Source organism: Gorilla gorilla, chromosome X (assembly GCF_029281585.2).
Source record: "Gorilla gorilla gorilla isolate KB3781 chromosome X, NHGRI_mGorGor1-v2.1_pri, whole genome shotgun sequence".
Classification (NCBI taxonomy): Eukaryota; Metazoa; Chordata; class Mammalia; order Primates; family Hominidae; genus Gorilla; species Gorilla gorilla.
Genome location: NC_073247.2, coordinates 166094849 through 166110250, shown reverse-complemented (window position 1 = coordinate 166110250; position 15402 = coordinate 166094849). Strand labels below are relative to the sequence as shown.

At 57.6% G+C, this 15402-nt stretch overlaps 3 protein-coding genes across 5 annotated transcripts; all 3 read left to right on the top strand.

Annotated features, from left to right (window-relative positions):
- Positions 1–925: 925 nt before the first annotated feature.
- Positions 926–4270, top strand: SLC10A3 (solute carrier family 10 member 3). Of its 3 annotated transcripts, none has more exons than XM_031006117.3 (4): positions 945–1042; positions 1278–1329; positions 2499–2997; positions 3085–4270. In XM_031006117.3, the coding sequence occupies exons 3-4, from the start codon at positions 2641–2643 to the stop codon at positions 4072–4074; spliced, it is 1347 nt and encodes a 448-aa protein (XP_030861977.2). In that variant the 5' UTR covers positions 945–1042; positions 1278–1329; positions 2499–2640; the 3' UTR covers positions 4075–4270. The 3 variants fall into 3 exon arrangements, with proteins under 3 accessions (XP_030861976.2, XP_030861977.2, XP_055231889.1); XM_055375914.2 differs by adding an exon at positions 1609–1662 and having other exon boundaries at positions 2499–4270; XM_031006116.2 differs by having other exon boundaries at positions 926–1042; positions 2499–4270.
- A 618-nt stretch (positions 4271–4888) lies between these two features.
- UBL4A (ubiquitin like 4A) lies at positions 4889–7860 on the top strand. The gene is made up of 4 exons (XM_004065139.4): positions 4889–5044; positions 5248–5353; positions 5602–5810; positions 5931–7860. Exons 1-4 carry the CDS (start codon positions 4997–4999, stop codon positions 6039–6041), a joined length of 474 nt encoding a protein of 157 aa, XP_004065187.1. The 5' UTR covers positions 4889–4996; the 3' UTR covers positions 6042–7860.
- Positions 7861–12316: 4456 nt separating this feature from the next.
- On the top strand, positions 12317–13839 carry LAGE3 (L antigen family member 3). Its single transcript, XM_004065137.5, has 3 exons — positions 12317–12874; positions 13197–13325; positions 13550–13839. Exons 1-3 carry the CDS (start codon positions 12687–12689, stop codon positions 13662–13664), a joined length of 432 nt encoding a protein of 143 aa, XP_004065185.3. The 5' UTR covers positions 12317–12686; the 3' UTR covers positions 13665–13839.
- The last annotated feature ends 1563 nt before the right edge of the window (positions 13840–15402 follow it).

Below are 15402 nucleotides of genomic sequence, written 5' to 3'. Positions count from 1 at the left end.
CTCTGTACTGTCTTCTGTACTGTCTTCCGACCTTCTTTCTACACATTCCCATCATATTTTTCCCCAACTTTCTGCCTTCTTTCTCTTCCTTTACCACAAAGCCTCTGCACCTTGCTAGTGGCGCCAAAGTTTGGAAAAGCAGACAAGTCCACTTAATGTTCCACAGTATAGAAATTGGCCTACGCCGGGCGCAGTGGCTCACGCCTGTAATCCCAGAACTTTGCGAGGCCGAGGCGGGTGGCTCACGAGGTCAGGAGTTCGAGACCAACCTGGCCAACATGGTGAAACCCCGTCTCTACTAAAACTACAAAAATTAGCCGGGCGCGGGGGCGGGCGCCTGTAATCTTAGCTACGCGGGAGGCTTAGAGAGGAGAATGGATTGAACCCGGGAGGCGGAGGTTGCAGTGAGCCGAGATCGCGCCACTGCACTCCAGGCTGGGTGACAGAGCAAGACTCAGTCTCAGAAAATAAATACATAAAATAGAAATAGGCGCTCGGTCAAAACTTGAACGAAAGGAGGAACTCCGCACAGAGCCTGGCGTCCAGGTCGGTCAAACTCAACCCTGAGGCCCCAGGGCTGGGCACCTTGAGCGGCAACCTGGCCAAAACCCTAGCCCCGGGCTCCCAGCCCTAGCAGCAGCCCACGGGCGTCCCAGCCCTGCTAACGTCTAACCCTCTGTCCCATTGCCTTTAGAGGTCGCAGCGTCATCGGGAATGCCTGGGGCTCCCTCCCAGAGCGGGCCGCCCCAGCGATCACAACAGGTTCGGATGCGCTGCCAAGCGATTGGTCCAGGCAGCGCCAAGCGCCGACCAGCTCACCCGCACCGCTTCCGCGCCGGCGCGTCACTCCCAGAGACGTCACAACCGGTCGGAACCCAGCGAGCAGCCGGAGTTGAGCGGGACGCTGAGGGAGGGGCGGGGCCCTGACGCGCGGGGCGGGGAAGGGAGGGGCTTCGGTGGGGCGGGGCCCTGACAGGCCGAGCTCGCGGGCGTCTGCCGGCCAGGCAGACGCTGCAGCTAAGCTGCGCGGTGGCTGTGGCAGGTGAGAGCCTCCGGAAGGGAGGCGGCCTCTGGCCCCGACCCTGCTCCGCGATCGCCCACTCGGGCGCCCGGCCGGGCCTGGCAGGGAAGGGCCGCCGCCGCCGCCGCGCGTTTGCGAGGCCTGGCGGGGCCGCGGGGCCCAGGAATGGCGTAAGGGCCCCCCCCAGACTCCGAGACGGCCCGAGCGGGTCCCCGGCTGTGGGACGGCGGCGTGCCCTTCCTTTCCTCCCTCCCAGGTTCGCGCCCGAGCTCTGCTAGCCACCCGTCCGACAACTTCCGGACTCCCAGGTAGGGAGGAGCCCCTGTTAGCACTGCCAGTTACCCCGAACACCTGGCCGTTTTGGAAGGGCCGGGACTCCCTCCCCTGCCTTGTGGGTGCATCTGCTCAAACTCTGTCGGCCCTTCAAGCAGAAATGGTGTGGGATCTGGGCCAAACCCCTCTTGGAGTGACTCAGAGCCGCCAGCCCTACTGGAGGGATGGGGCATGGGGTGGATGGCCCCTAGCCTTTCCCTTCTGAACTGGTTTGTATCACCCCGGTGGCTTCAGTCCTGGTGCCTTCATCTTAGCTCCTGTACTTTGCCTCTCCCACCCCACTGGTTTTCCTGCCTCCCTCTTCAGAGGTAAGACACATGGCTGGACCAAGGCCTCCAGGGTAAGTGACCCGAACTTCAAGCCAGCAGAGGCCATGTCATCCTAAGCTAGGGATAGGGGAGGCTCGCCGGGATGAACCTTTGGCTTAACCTAACCTCTGCTCCCTACTTCTGCCTCACCCCAGTCTCAGATGACGGGAGGCCAATGCCGAAGACGGATAGGATCTATAGAGGCAGTCCTCTTCTAGGACTGGGACACAACAGTGCATGAGGCAACTGACAAGGGTGATGTAAAGCTGTTGTGTCTCCATCCTGGTTGCCCCAGTTCTAGCAGGTGATGTGACACTACGGTGGTCGCTGCCCAGATTGAGAAGTGGAAGGGGGTGTTGCTGGCCGCTAGAAACACTCATAATTCCACTGAGTTTGAGGCTCTGGTAGGGGCGCATGTGGGCATGGGAAGGAGCCCTGCACTCTGAGCACAGCCTCTCAGATGTAACGCAGTGGCTCTGGGAGCTCAAAGTCTCAGCCCAGTGGGAGCTCTGACAAAAGGAGGAGAAACCCCCCCAGTAGACATGTGGCTCTGTCTGATCCACTCCTGCTGCCCCTTCTGGCAACTTCCCTGGGGAGGGAGGACCTGCTTCCCAGCAGGACCCTCATCGAGTCACTGTAGGGGCAGGTAGAGCGGGCCAGGGAGCCACAGCTGAATGGCACTCAAGGGCCATCACTAGGCATTGCCTCTCCATTCCTGAGTGTGGGGCAAGGGTCCCTGCTGAGTTTTACTCTTAGCGGTGGGCTTCCAGATCCCCATGCTCCTGGGTTCTTGACTGCGCGCCCTCACCAGCTGCCTGTGTCCCTTACCTCCTCAGGGAGAGCCCTGCCATCAAGGAAGACAGCACAGGACTGGGACCCACCCATGAACCCTTCTCAGGACAACCCAACAGCACCAGTGGGGATGTTCTCCTAAGCCGCAGAGGGCCTGGGCACGCCATCCGTCCTCCAGGAAGAGCCATGGTGTTAATGAAGGACAAGGGCAGCTCTCAGCAGTGGCCTGGTCTGGGAGGCGAGGGTGGTGGCACAGGTCCCTTAAGCATGCTCAGAGCTGCCCTGCTGCTCATCAGCCTGCCGTGGGGGGCCCGAGGGACAGCCAGCACCAGCCTCAGCACTGCTGGGGGTCACACCGTGCCACTGACTGGGGGCCGCTACTTGAGCATTGGAGATGGCTCTGTGATGGAGTTTGAGTTTCCTGAGGAGAGTGAGGGCATCATTGTGATCTCCAGCCAGTACCCAGGCCAGGCCAACAGGACGGCGCCTGGCCCCATGCTCAGGGTCACCTCCCTGGACACAGAGGTGCTGACCATCAAGAACGTGAGTGCTATAACCTGGGGAGGCGGGGGTGGCTTTGTGGTGAGCATCCACTCAGGCCTGGCTGGGCTGGCCCCACTCCACATCCAGCTCGTGGACGCCCATGAGGCCCCGCCCACACTGATTGAGGAGCGGAGAGACTTCTGCATCAAGGTCTCACCTGCTGAAGACACCCCTGCCACCCTCAGCGCCGACCTGGCCCACTTCTCGGAAAACCCAATCCTCTACCTGCTCCTGCCTCTTATCTTTGTCAACAAGTGTTCGTTTGGGTGCAAAGTGGAACTCGAGGTTCTGAAGGGGCTCATGCAGAGCCCCCAGCCCATGCTGCTGGGCCTCCTGGGCCAGTTTCTGGTCATGCCCTTGTACGCTTTCCTCATGGCCAAGGTCTTCATGCTGCCCAAGGCCCTGGCTCTGGGCCTCATCATCACCTGCTCGTCGCCTGGCGGCGGGGGGAGCTACCTCTTCAGCCTCCTTCTTGGAGGCGACGTCACCCTGGCCATCTCCATGACTTTCATCTCTACAGTGGCTGCCACTGGCTTCTTGCCTCTGTCTTCGGCCATCTACAGCCGCCTGCTCAGCATTCATGAGACACTCCACGTGCCCATCTCCAAGATCCTGGGGACCCTGCTGTTCATCGCCATCCCCATAGCCGTGGGCGTGCTGATCAAGTCCAAGCTCCCCAAGTTCTCCCAGCTGCTGCTGCAGGTCATCAAGCCCTTCAGCTTTGTGCTCCTCCTGGGCGGCCTCTTCCTGGCCTATCGCATGGGGGTCTTCATCCTGGCAGGCATCCAGCTACCCATCGTACTGGTGGGTATCACGGTGCCCCTGGTTGGCCTGTTGGTGGGCTACTGCCTAGCCACGTGTCTGAAGCTGCCAGTGGCCCAGCGGCGGACGGTCAGCATTGAGGTAGGGGTGCAGAACAGCCTGCTGGCCTTGGCCATGCTGCAGCTATCCCTCCGCCGCCTTCAAGCTGACTATGCCTCCCAGGCCCCCTTCATTGTGGCGCTGAGCGGCACCTCCGAGATGCTGGCCTTGGTCATCGGCCACTTCATCTACAGCAGCCTGTTCCCAGTTCCCTGAGGCCTCTGGGTCAAGCTTTCATCAGCCCCAGCCCCCACACTGCACCAAAGTTCTCATGCACTATGCACTCAGAAAAATCCAGGCTTATTTTTTTTACTGATTTTTTATTCTCCAGCTTTCAGTGCCAAAGAGGCCATGCTGAGTTAGGTAGGTGGGCGCTGCCCAGAAAATATATTTCAATAAAAGAGAGAAGCAAGCTTGGGTCCCTTCTACTCTTTGCCCTTTGGGGCCTGGGCGTGGGGGTAGAAAGAGTGTGCTGGGTAAGTGTGGACCAGGGTGGAGGGCCAGCTTGGGTGACACGGTGACCCCTGCATAGGCTTTCTCTATCAGCCCTCCCCGGGGGTGTCCCCACTCTGGGAGAGGTGGGAGGATGAGGGCAGAGGCGTAGCCCCCCTGCCCCCTCTCAAGCTCAGTGGAGTGTTTCGCAGCCAGACCAGAAAGGAGGAGGTAGAAAGCCACCAGACAGGGAGCGGGGGCGGGCCGTCTGTGGGTATGCAGGGCCAGGCGCCGCCAGCAGTCCTGGCGCGTGGGGTGGTCCAGGCAGTCCGCGGGGGCGAGCGTACCTTCTGGCCCTCCCTTCTCCATGTCCCAGCTCCCAGATGACGCCAACCTGGCCCGACTGGTTCCTGCTCCCAACTCCCCCGCGTCGTCGCTTTGGGAGGGGTCCGCCGGCCAGGGCGGTCGATGCGCGTGTGCTAGGCGGGACCCCGGGGGGACTCCTCCCGGGGCGCAATTGGGCCGGGGGGCGGGGCCGGGGCGTGGACGGGGCAGGAGGGCGGGGCCGGGAAGCGCGGGCGGCGGGCGCGCCCCTCTCGCTGCTTCCGGCGGCGGCGGGCGGTTCCAGCGCGCGCCCGGGGCGGCGGCGCGCGGCGGGGGGTGGTTGGGGTGCGCGCCGGCCCGAGTGGACGCCGTCGCGACCGCCATGCAGCTGACGGTGAAGGCGCTGCAGGGCCGCGAGTGCAGCCTGCAGGTAGGGTCCCCGGGCCGGGCCGCCGGGTCCGGCGCGCTCTCTCGCCCGCTCCTGGCAGGGGGACCGGCAGGGCCGAGGGCGGGCACGGGGCGGCCGGGCCGAGGGCTGGGAGCCGGGAGAGCTGCCCTCGGGAGCGGACGCGTGGGCTTCGCCGTCTGGGGGCCGCGGGCTCAACCCTTGCCTCCCACCCTCCGCGCGGCCAGGTGCCAGAGGACGAGCTGGTGTCCACGCTGAAGCAGCTGGTCTCCGAGAAGCTGAACGTCCCAGTGCGCCAGCAGCGGCTGCTGTTCAAGGGCAAGGCCCTGGCAGGTACCCAGGGAGAGGAGACGCCCGGGGAGCCCCGCAGGAAGCGGGACCGGGGTGCGCGGGCCGAGGCCAGCAGCCGTGTGTCGGGTCGGGGTGCGGGCGCCAAGCGCCACATGACCCCAAGGGAGGCGGCCGCATGCCTCACAGCCGGATGCCGCAGCGCTCCGCTCCCGCCGCCCGAGGCGGCCTCGCGTCCCGGGCCACCCCCACGGCGGTGGAGGAGGAGGAACCCATCGATCTGTCTTTGGCAGATGGGAAACGACTCTCGGATTATAGCATCGGGCCCAACTCCAAGCTCAACCTAGTGGTCAAACCCCTGGAGAAGGTGCTACTAGAAGAAGGCGAGGCCCAGAGGCTGGCCGACTCCCCACCCCCGCAGGTCTGGCAGCTGATCTCCAAAGTCTTGGCACGCCACTTCAGTGCGGCAGATGCCAGCAGGGTCCTGGAACAGCTACAGAGGGTGAGAAGGGTAACCCTGGGCATCCTCTTCAGGCCCAGTTGCTCCCAGCCCCTACCTCTGTTGCAGTGTATGGCCCCCCCCACTGGCAGCCCCTGAATCTTCCTGCCCTTCTCTCCCCAGGATTACGAGAGGTCCCTGAGTCGCCTGACGCTGGACGACATCGAACGGTTGGCCAGCCGCTTCCTGCACCCTGAAGTGACTGAGACAATGGAGAAGGGCTTCTCCAAATAGAATTCTCGGAGCATGGGGAGGTGCCCAACACCAGGCTACCGCTGCATGTCGCACTAAGTGTGTTCTCCTGTTGCAGTTGGGCTCATCATCATAATAGCTGGCATGCACCTGGCTCTGGCCAGGTGCTAGGCACTCCTCACAGCTTGACCTGGGTTTGCTTCCACACCCTCAGAAGAGGAGAGCCGCACAGCAGAGGCACCGGCGATGAAGTGGCACAGCCCCAGTCGGAATCCAGCGGCTTCTGAAAGTGCCTTGGTGTGAGAAGGAGGAAGGGGCCGCTTGGAGAGCTGGGCTCTCGCATGTCATGTTTAGCCCACTGAGAATATACCCTCAGGTGACTCCCTCCCGATCCTGAAAGGGAAAGCAGCTGTCACCTGACTTCTGGCGGGTCCAACATAGCCCTCAGCTTACCTCTGCAGGAGGCCAAGTGACAGCCAGCCCTGGAACCCCCCGACCCCCGCAGCTGCTGCAGCCAGTGTGCCAGTGTGCGTTCGACAAATGGAAAAGCAGATTGGGGCCAGGGAGTCAGCAAGGCACCCCAGCTCTGTGATGTGACTTTGGGCGAGTCTCAGTGCCACTTGGTCCCCAGCCATGGACTCTATACAGTGAGGGCCACTCACCGACCTGAGTCAGTATCCTCTGTCTCACAGGGCCCCTCTCCCTTCTGTTCAGTAAACAAACTGAAGCCAAAAATGAAGCCGTGGCCAAGTGTGACCCAGAGATGGGGTGTCCTGGCCCTTAGTGACACAGCTCCTCTCTGGGGCACCCTATCTGCTTGTCTCGTCCAGGAAGCGTTAGGGCTGATGGGTGACTCAGCAAGGCAGTGTCAGAGCTGGGACTGGGCGTAGGCCTTTGTCCTCGTCCCCAGCACTGGCCTCCCTGTGGAAGATGAACACATCCCAGCCACCTGTGTACAGGGGCTCACTTTGTGTGCCCCTTGTTGCCTGAGAGGAAACCTTGGGGTGCCAGGGTGGGGGCAGAAGCATGGGCTGGGTTCCAGTTCATCCTCCTCCACCCTGCCGTGTGTGCGGGCACAAGAGGACATCTAACCACCTGCTCCTTGGAGGAGGCCCCCAGGGGTGGTAGAGGCTGGAAGGAAGCCACATCAGGAGGACACCACTCCGGCCCTTCACCCTTGCCAAGTGAGCTGCTCACAGTGTGGTCAGGGCTGCGCATGCTGGAGGCCCTCCTGCCTGGGCCTTGTGGGGCAAATATTGGGTCCCCAGGCTGGAAAGATGGACAAAGGCCCAATGGGTGAAGGCTTTGAAGAGCACACAGAAGCCCCTGGCCCCCCACGAGAGCTGGAGAGCCATATATATGGCTTCAAAGCCACCTATGGCAGGGACACACTTGTGAGCATGTGTGGCCTGCAGTTCAGGTGATACATTTACCAGTGTTCTTGTTTGTGCGGTGCCAGGAAATTGATTTTGGAAAGTGAAATAACATTAAAGGTGAATGTGAGACTTCTACTTTTATCCAAAAGGAGCTATATTAGCTAGGCTGTTTCTGATATCCAATCATTGGTTTAACAATAAAGGCAATTTGTTTAATCAGTTAACGGAAATTTCTTGGCTTATGAAAGTGAAAAGTCCAGTGGTATTGGCATTGGCAGCAGGTGAGCAATTTCATCCAGTGTCTTCTGCCTCCCTCTGCGTTTGTATCTGCTATATCCCAGGCCACCACCTCCGAGGATGAAAAGATGGCTGCCTGCAGCTTCCACGGAATCCCTCCCTCACTGCCAGAGCAGCATCTTCTCTGTGTACCACCTCTGCTGTCTCAGATGCCCCCAGCAAATAAACACTCTTCTCGTTGGTCAGAACTGGATTGTGCGTCCAATCATTTTGGCTGGGGTAGGGGGTAATTCTCCGTCAGGGCTGGCTCCCTGGAGCTAGGCATGGGGCCACTTCCCTGGACACACATGGGCTATGCAAGGGACAGAAGGCTCTGGGGGAGGGCTGGATGAATGGATATCCTCAATGGTGGCCGCAAATGGCAGCTGTCCACTACAGGGGCCATGCATGTGTCAGATCAGGGCCACCTTGCAGGTAGTGGAGGAGAGGGCTGGAGGCATCAAGATCACACAGGGAAAGCGTTTTCTGAGGCTTGGGTTAGGGAAAGCACCAGAGAGAGGAAACACTGCAGGGATGGGAGACAGGAAGTGGGGGGATCATTAGAGGACACTGGGGATTCTGCATGAAGATGGAGCAGCCACAGGCTGCAGCCCCCCCCAATGCTGAGATCCTCTAACGGGTCAGAATGTTTACTGCAGGTGCTGCGCCCCTCTGAGCCAATTGTCCGCCCTGAGAGGTAGCACCGAGTCATCCACTGCCCCCTGCCCGGTGAAGGGCCCTGAGACCCACCACCTGCCCCTCAGGGAGGGGCCTCAGGACAGTATCTGAGTCCTGCGGCCATGGTGTGACTACAATGACATCGGGAGATAGCAGCATGAGTGAAGGGCCCAGCTGGGATGAGGTGCTTTTGGTGTCGTTTCCCAAGGGCCCACGGGAGGAAGAGCGGCCTCAGAGGACAGCAGCATTTGCCTTGGGGTGGGGAGGTTCCCTGGCAATGGATTAGCTGTGCCCACAGTTTGCTGGCACTTTGCAGGTGTCCCATGTGAGCCTCACCAGCTCCAATAGATCTGCCCGGGCCTGGTACTCCCAGGAGTAGATGCAGCAGAGGTGGCCAGCCTTGAGCCTCCCAGCCCTGAAAAGCCTTCAGGAGAGATGAGAGACACACAGCAACTGCCCTGTCCTCCTCCAGGGCCCAGCTGGAGCAGCCTGCATACACCTTCAGGGCCCCACTGAATGGCCAGCAGTCCTCATTCCTCACCCTCTTCTGCCTTTGCTCTCCCGCTGTTTCCACCGCTTGCTCCTTCTCAGGCTCTCTTGCTGGTTCTTCACACACACTCCACCCCTCAATGTTGGTGCCCCAGGGCTCTGTCCCTGAGCCCCTTCTCTTCTCTCTGTATCACTCCTTGGGGAGCTCATCCAGCTTGCTTTCTATTTCTGCGCCTCACTGCCATGTCTATGTCTCATCCCGGCCCTCTCTCCTGAGCTCCAGCCCATGTCTTCCAGACAGCGCCTGACTTTGCTGCAGACACCCTGCTCATCGCTGAGTGCCCCGCTGTGTCCCAAGTGCTGGCAACCCTGAGACTGGAAGACACAGTCCCTTCCCTCTTGGCACTCACGTCCAGCACTGGCCAGCTCCTCAGCACACACGTTTTCTCCATGGCCCAACTGGATGAATGGCAATGCCACTCAGCCAGGCTTCTGAGGGAGCAGGAGGCCATCTTTGCCTCTCCCAACTAGCCATTCTCCATACGCAATCAGGCAAGAATATTTTTTGAAGCATCCAGGGCAGCTGCTACTGTATCCTTTCCTCCTCTGACCACACTCACCCCCAGCCCCCTTATCAGGCAGCTGGCAGGGTCAGGCTGCCCCACTGTTGAGGACGCTCAGTTTGATCACGTGATCCAGGTGGCTGCTGCCAGATCTCTCCCCTGTAAAGACACAATTTCCCTTCCTGATTCACAAGTAATTTGGGGTAATATTTGGGGACTTTGTGAATATCCTGTCCCCAACAACCTTTCAGCTAATGCTTTTGGCATCCAGTGACAATCCTTGCCTGAATCGATTTTTTGTGTGTGTGAGACGGAGCCTCACTCTGTCACCCAAGCTGGAGTGCAATGGCGTGGTCTCGGCTCACTGCAATCTCTGCCTCCTGGGTTCAAGAGATTCTCCCGCCTCAGCCTCCTGAGTAGCTGAGACTACAGATGCGTGCCACCACAGCCGGCTAATTTTTTTTTGTACTTTTAGTAGAGATGGGACTTCACTGTGTTGGCCAGGCTGGTCTCGAACTCCTGACCTCGCAATCCACTCGCCTCGGCCTCCCAAAGTGCTGGAATTACAGGCGTGAGCCACTGCACCTGGCAATCCTGAATCAATTATTAAGTTAATAACAATTAATTATTACATTGGTGGTTGCAAAAATGGTAATTTTCTGATAGTTTTTTCTACAGCTATTACTTGCCATTTCCCTATAAAAACCTTTCCTTTATCTCTGCTTTCTTTCCTGAATATCATGGACTTTTTTGTTTGTTTGTTTGATTGAGACAGAGTCTCAATCTGTTACTTGTGCAGAGTGCAGTGGCTAGATCATAGCTCACTGTAGCCTTGACTTCCTGGGCTCAAGCAATCCTCCTGCCTCAGCCTCTCTAGTAGCTGGGACCGCAGGCACACACTGTCACAGCCGGCTAATTTTTTTTTTTTTTTTTTTTGAGACAGAGTTTTGCTCTTGTTGCCCAGGCTGGAGTGCAATGGTGCGATCTGGGCTCACCGCAACCTCCACCTCCCGGGTTCAAGCCATTCTCCTGTCTCAGCCTCCCAAATAGCTGGGATAACAAGCTCCTGCCACCACAACTGGCTAATTTTTGTATTTTTAGTAGAGATGGGGTTTCACCATGTTGGTCAGGCTGGTCTGGAACTCCTGACCTCAAGTGATCTGCCTGCCTTGGCCTCCCAAAGTGCTGGGATTACAGGCATGAGCCACTGCGCCCAGCCCCATGCAATTTAAATTAGAAATTAAAAAGTCATTCTGCGGTGTGGTGAATAGGTTGTAGAGGGGAAAGTGTAAAAGAGAATCAGCCAGGAAGCTGTTGAGGGAGGTCAAGGAAAGATGCTGGCTTCCACGGCAGACTAGCAGTGGAGAGCGAGAAGTGGGCTGATGTGGAACCTATTTCAGAGGGAAACCCAACAGGATTTGCTGATATAGTTCAGTGTTTAATCCTTCCTTATGACTGCAAAGGAGGAAAATAGGTTGTCCAAATATGACAAACACTGTTGGAAATTTTATGATGTCACTTCATTTATTCATTTTTTATTTTTATTATTTTTCTTTTTGAGACAGTCTCCCTCTGTCGCCCAGGCTGGAGTGCAGTGGCGTGATGTCGGCTCACCACAACCTCCACCTCCCGGGTTCAAGTGATTCTTCTGTCCCAGCCTCCCGAATAGCTGGGACTACAGGCGCACACCACAACACGCAGCTAATTTTTGCTATTTTTAGTAGGGACGGGGGTTTCACCATGTTGGCCAGGATGGTGTTGAACTCCTGACTTCAAGTGATCCACCCGCCTCGGTCTCCCAAAGTGCTGGGATTACAGGCGTGAGCCACCGTGCCCGGACTGATGTCACTTTAAATACTTTTTTTTAATTGTAAATGTCATAAAAGACCACTTCGGAAAAATTGGAGGGAAAACACAAAAAGGAAATTAAAGTCGCCCACCATACTATTAGCAGAGATCATGAGGATTTACCTGACGCTGTATTGTTCTAGGATTTCTCTACATATGTACAGTAAGAGACTAAGTTGGCATTTTCTTTTATTTTTTGAGGCAGGGTCTGGCTCTATCAACCAGGCTGGAGTGCGGTGGGGCGATCACGGCTAACTGCAGCCTCTGCCTCCCGGACTCAGGCTGTCCTCCCATCTCAGCCTCCCTAGTAGCTGGGACCACAGGTGTGCACCATCACACCCAGCTAATTTTTGTATTTTTTGTAGAGGCAGGGTTTCACCATGTTGCCCAGGCTGGTGTCGAACTCCTGGGCTCAAGCAATCAACCCTCCTCAGCCTCCAAGAAGCTATGACTACAGGCAAGCTCCACCACTCCCAGCTAACTTTTAAAATTTATTTTTGTATTTTTTGTAGAGACGGGGTCTCACTATGTTGCCCATGTTTGTCTTGAACTCCTGGGCTCAAGTGATCCTCCTCCCTTGGCCTTCCAAAGTGCTGGGATTCCCAGCGGGGGCCACTTTGCCTGGCCTAAACTGGCATTTTCATACTCATAGTTGTGCAGTCTGATTTTTCACGTTATATTAGACCTAGACCCACCGCCAGTACTTTCATTCAAGGCCCTGTCATTTTTCGCCTCCGTGCAGGCCTTCTGCTGACAGGCTGCCCGCTCTGCACAGCCCACCCACTAAAATGCTTCCTCTAAAATGCAAATCCGATGCTTCACAGTCCATGGTGAAGCCCCGTTGGTTGGGCACTGGGGTTGAGGGCAAGAGCACTATCCTTGGGGGTTACCCGACCCTGCCACCCTCCCTCTGCGAATCGCAACATGGACGTTGTGCCACATCTCCTGGGGATCTTGGGTCCAGGTAAGAAACTGGGCGGGAAGCTGTCCAGGCACCCCAGGGCCTCACTGGGGCCTCCAGGGACAAGGGGGAAGGCCCCGCCAGCGCAGGCGCGCTAAGGTCACAAGGCGCGCTTAGGGGCGGAGCCTCGCGGGGTGCGCCTCTGGGATAGGCGACCACGGTGTCTTCAAAAGCCCCGTCAAGGGCTGGCTTCCTGGGGCCGGACCGACTGTGGGTCAGTTTGCACCAGCGCTCAGGAATCGAGTTAAAACGCGCGAAGGGGCAGAGTTTCTGGAGGAAACCGCAGCCTCTCAACCGCTGACCGGGTCTCAGAAGGCCCCCGGCACGGCCGCTTGGCGGGAACTGACCACGCGCCAGTCAGGCTCTCCAGGGACCTGCGCAGGCGCGTGTGGGCGGAGTCGTGCGCAGGGGGCGGGGCTTCGGGAAGGAGCCACAGAGAGGGCGGGGCGTAGGACCTGCGCTTAGTGGGTGGAGTCGGAGCGGCGCGGCGGCGGTCATGCGGGACGCGGATGCAGACGCAGGCGGAGGCGCCGACGGCGGGGATGGCCGGGGTGGCCACAGCTGCCGCGGGGGCGTGGACACAGCCGCAGCTCCGGCCGCTGGAGCTCCCCCAGCGCACGCGCCAGGTCCGGGCAGAGACGCCGCGTCTGCGGCCAGGGGGTCAGGAATGCGGCCGCACATATTGTATCCTTTCCGAGCTGGGGGCTGCTTGCGGCGGAGCGAGGGCTGGACTCGGGGAGAAAGAAAGGAGGGCGGGCGGGCCGGCGGGGGCCGACGGAAAGGGTAGCAGGGGGGACCGGGGCTGGGGTATACGGTCAGAGGTGGTCGGAGGAGGGGAAGAAATTGAAATGGAGGGAGAAGCTCTGCTAACGGTGGCCTGGGCGAGGTAAGGAGTGAAGGGGGTGACGCTAGGCAGGGTGACCTGAGAGGGGGCTTCAGAGGAGCAAGAAGGCCTGAGACATAGGCAAAATCGTATCAGATGGCACCTTAACCGAATGACCCCCAGCACCCTCAGCGTGCCTTTCCCGACCCCCTTGGAGGCGGAAATCGCCCATGGGTCCCTGGCACCAGATGCCGAGCCCCACCAAAGGGTGGTTGGGAAGGATCTCACAGTGAGTGGCAGGATCCTGGTCGTGTAAGTTCTGAAAGGGACGGGGTTGGGGGAGGCGGCCGATGGAGACATGGGGGACATCCAAGGATGAGCCCTAAGGAGCGCCAGGTGCGCTGGGCCGGTCTCTGCCTGAGGGGCTGTGTAATGGCCGGGCTCCCAAGGGTTTGCTATATTGGGTACCTGAGGGGCAGAGCGAGGGACCAGGAGTTGCCACCTCCAATTTGATTTTCTTTTCCCCTCACTTTTAGCCGCTGGAAAGCTGAAGACTGTCGCCTGCTCCGAATTTCCGTCATCAACTTTCTTGACCAGCTTTCCCTGGTGGTGCGGACCATGCAGCGCTTTGGGCCCCCCGTTTCCCGCTAAGCCTGGCCTGGGCAAATGGACGCAAGTGGAGGTCCCACTTTGCGTCTCCTTGTAGGCAGTGCGTCCATCCTTCCCTAGGGCAGGAATTCCCACAGTTGCTACTTTCCTGGGAGGGCCTCATGTTTTATCTGGTTCTTAAATGTTTGTTACTACAGAAAATAAAACTGTGCTACTATTCCAAGTCTGAGTTTATTTGCAGCTGCAGCACCTCCCAGTATTCTTGTTGTGCTTGAGTTGCTGGGGGGGTTCTAGAATTCAGATATTGAAGGAGTACAAGGAAATTGAAGACAATTTAGGAAACGGAAGAAAATGAAAATCAATTGGGTTCTGTCATTCAGGATTAACTACTGTCAACATTTTGGAATACTTCCTCAGTTTTACAGTTGCACTTACATAGTCAATGTGTAACTGTAATATACACCACATAATATTTGCAAGTTTAGTGTTAAATTTTTTCCTGATTTTTAAATCTAACATGAGCTTTTTTCCTCTAACGATCAGTGAAGAAAGTGCTGGGGCAATTGACTAGTATCTGGGGCAAGGAGTTGGCTCCCTGGAAAATACAGTGTCTCCAGCCTTAGGGCTCTTTTGTAGATTCTATCAGATTTTCTGAGAGTGAAAAGGAAGACGTACAACTGCTTTTATTCTCAGAAAACAAGGAAATGGTTTGATCCTTTTGAGTCTTGCTTTGAAGATGTGCTGTGTGGGACCAGAGCAGCTCTTACTGTAGGCTTGTTTCCCTCTATGGAAGCAACAACCACCATTCTGGGCACCCTGGCCAGTGCTGCCTAGGTGAACATGAGCTCCTCTATCCTGGTGGGTGGGGACAGCTGCTAGTCCCTGTCCTGCTTGCACACTGGAGTTACCGTTCATCCTCTCCTGCTGGGGTGATGGCCTTCCCTGGTCTTGGGTAGCTTCCTCACACGCCTGTGCTCACCAGTAGTCGCAGTCCGCTGCACACTGGAACGGGAGCCTCTGTGGATATCCGGGGTTCTTTCCCTGTGCAGCTCTCTTCTCTCTGGTTCTCCGCCCTGCAAACTCCAGCTGCTGGGACGCTCTGAATCAGTTTCAACTCCTAAAGTCCGGGTGTCTGCCAGGCTCCACCAGGAAACTCCACACAGGACACTGGGCCAGTCGCATGGCTTACCTTGTTTCCCAGCTCCCACACGTCGCTGTCCCTCACTGGCTCACAGCCAGTTTTTTTATACTCTGCATTCCATATATTTTGTCTGGTTTGGCGTGTTCTTTCATTTGGCATGACATATCCAGTCCCTATTACTCCATATGGAGGAACAGTTTCCCTTTGTAGAATCTGGGGAGCTCTGCCAGTGGTGACAGTGGCACTGGCCTTCAGCTTATGAAGATGACACTTTCCTCTCTCCCTCTCTTTTGCTCTCATTCCTTTCTTCCTTTCTTAATATTTTTTAGACATTAATTATTGACGAATAGTTGACAATTTAGATCTTTCACTTTTTTTTTTTTTTTTTTTTTGAGACAGAGTTTCACTCTTGTTGCCCAGGCTGGAGTGCAATGGTGCGATCTTGGCTCACCGCAACCTCCGCTTTCCGGGTTCAAGTGATTCTCCTGCCTCAGCCTCCCAAGTAGCTAGAATTACAGGCATGCACCACCACGCCCAGCTAATGTTGTATTTTTAGTAGAGACGGGGTTTCTCCATGTTGGTCAGGCTGGTCTCGAACTCCCGACCTCAGGTGGTCCACCCGCCTCAGCCTCCCAAAGT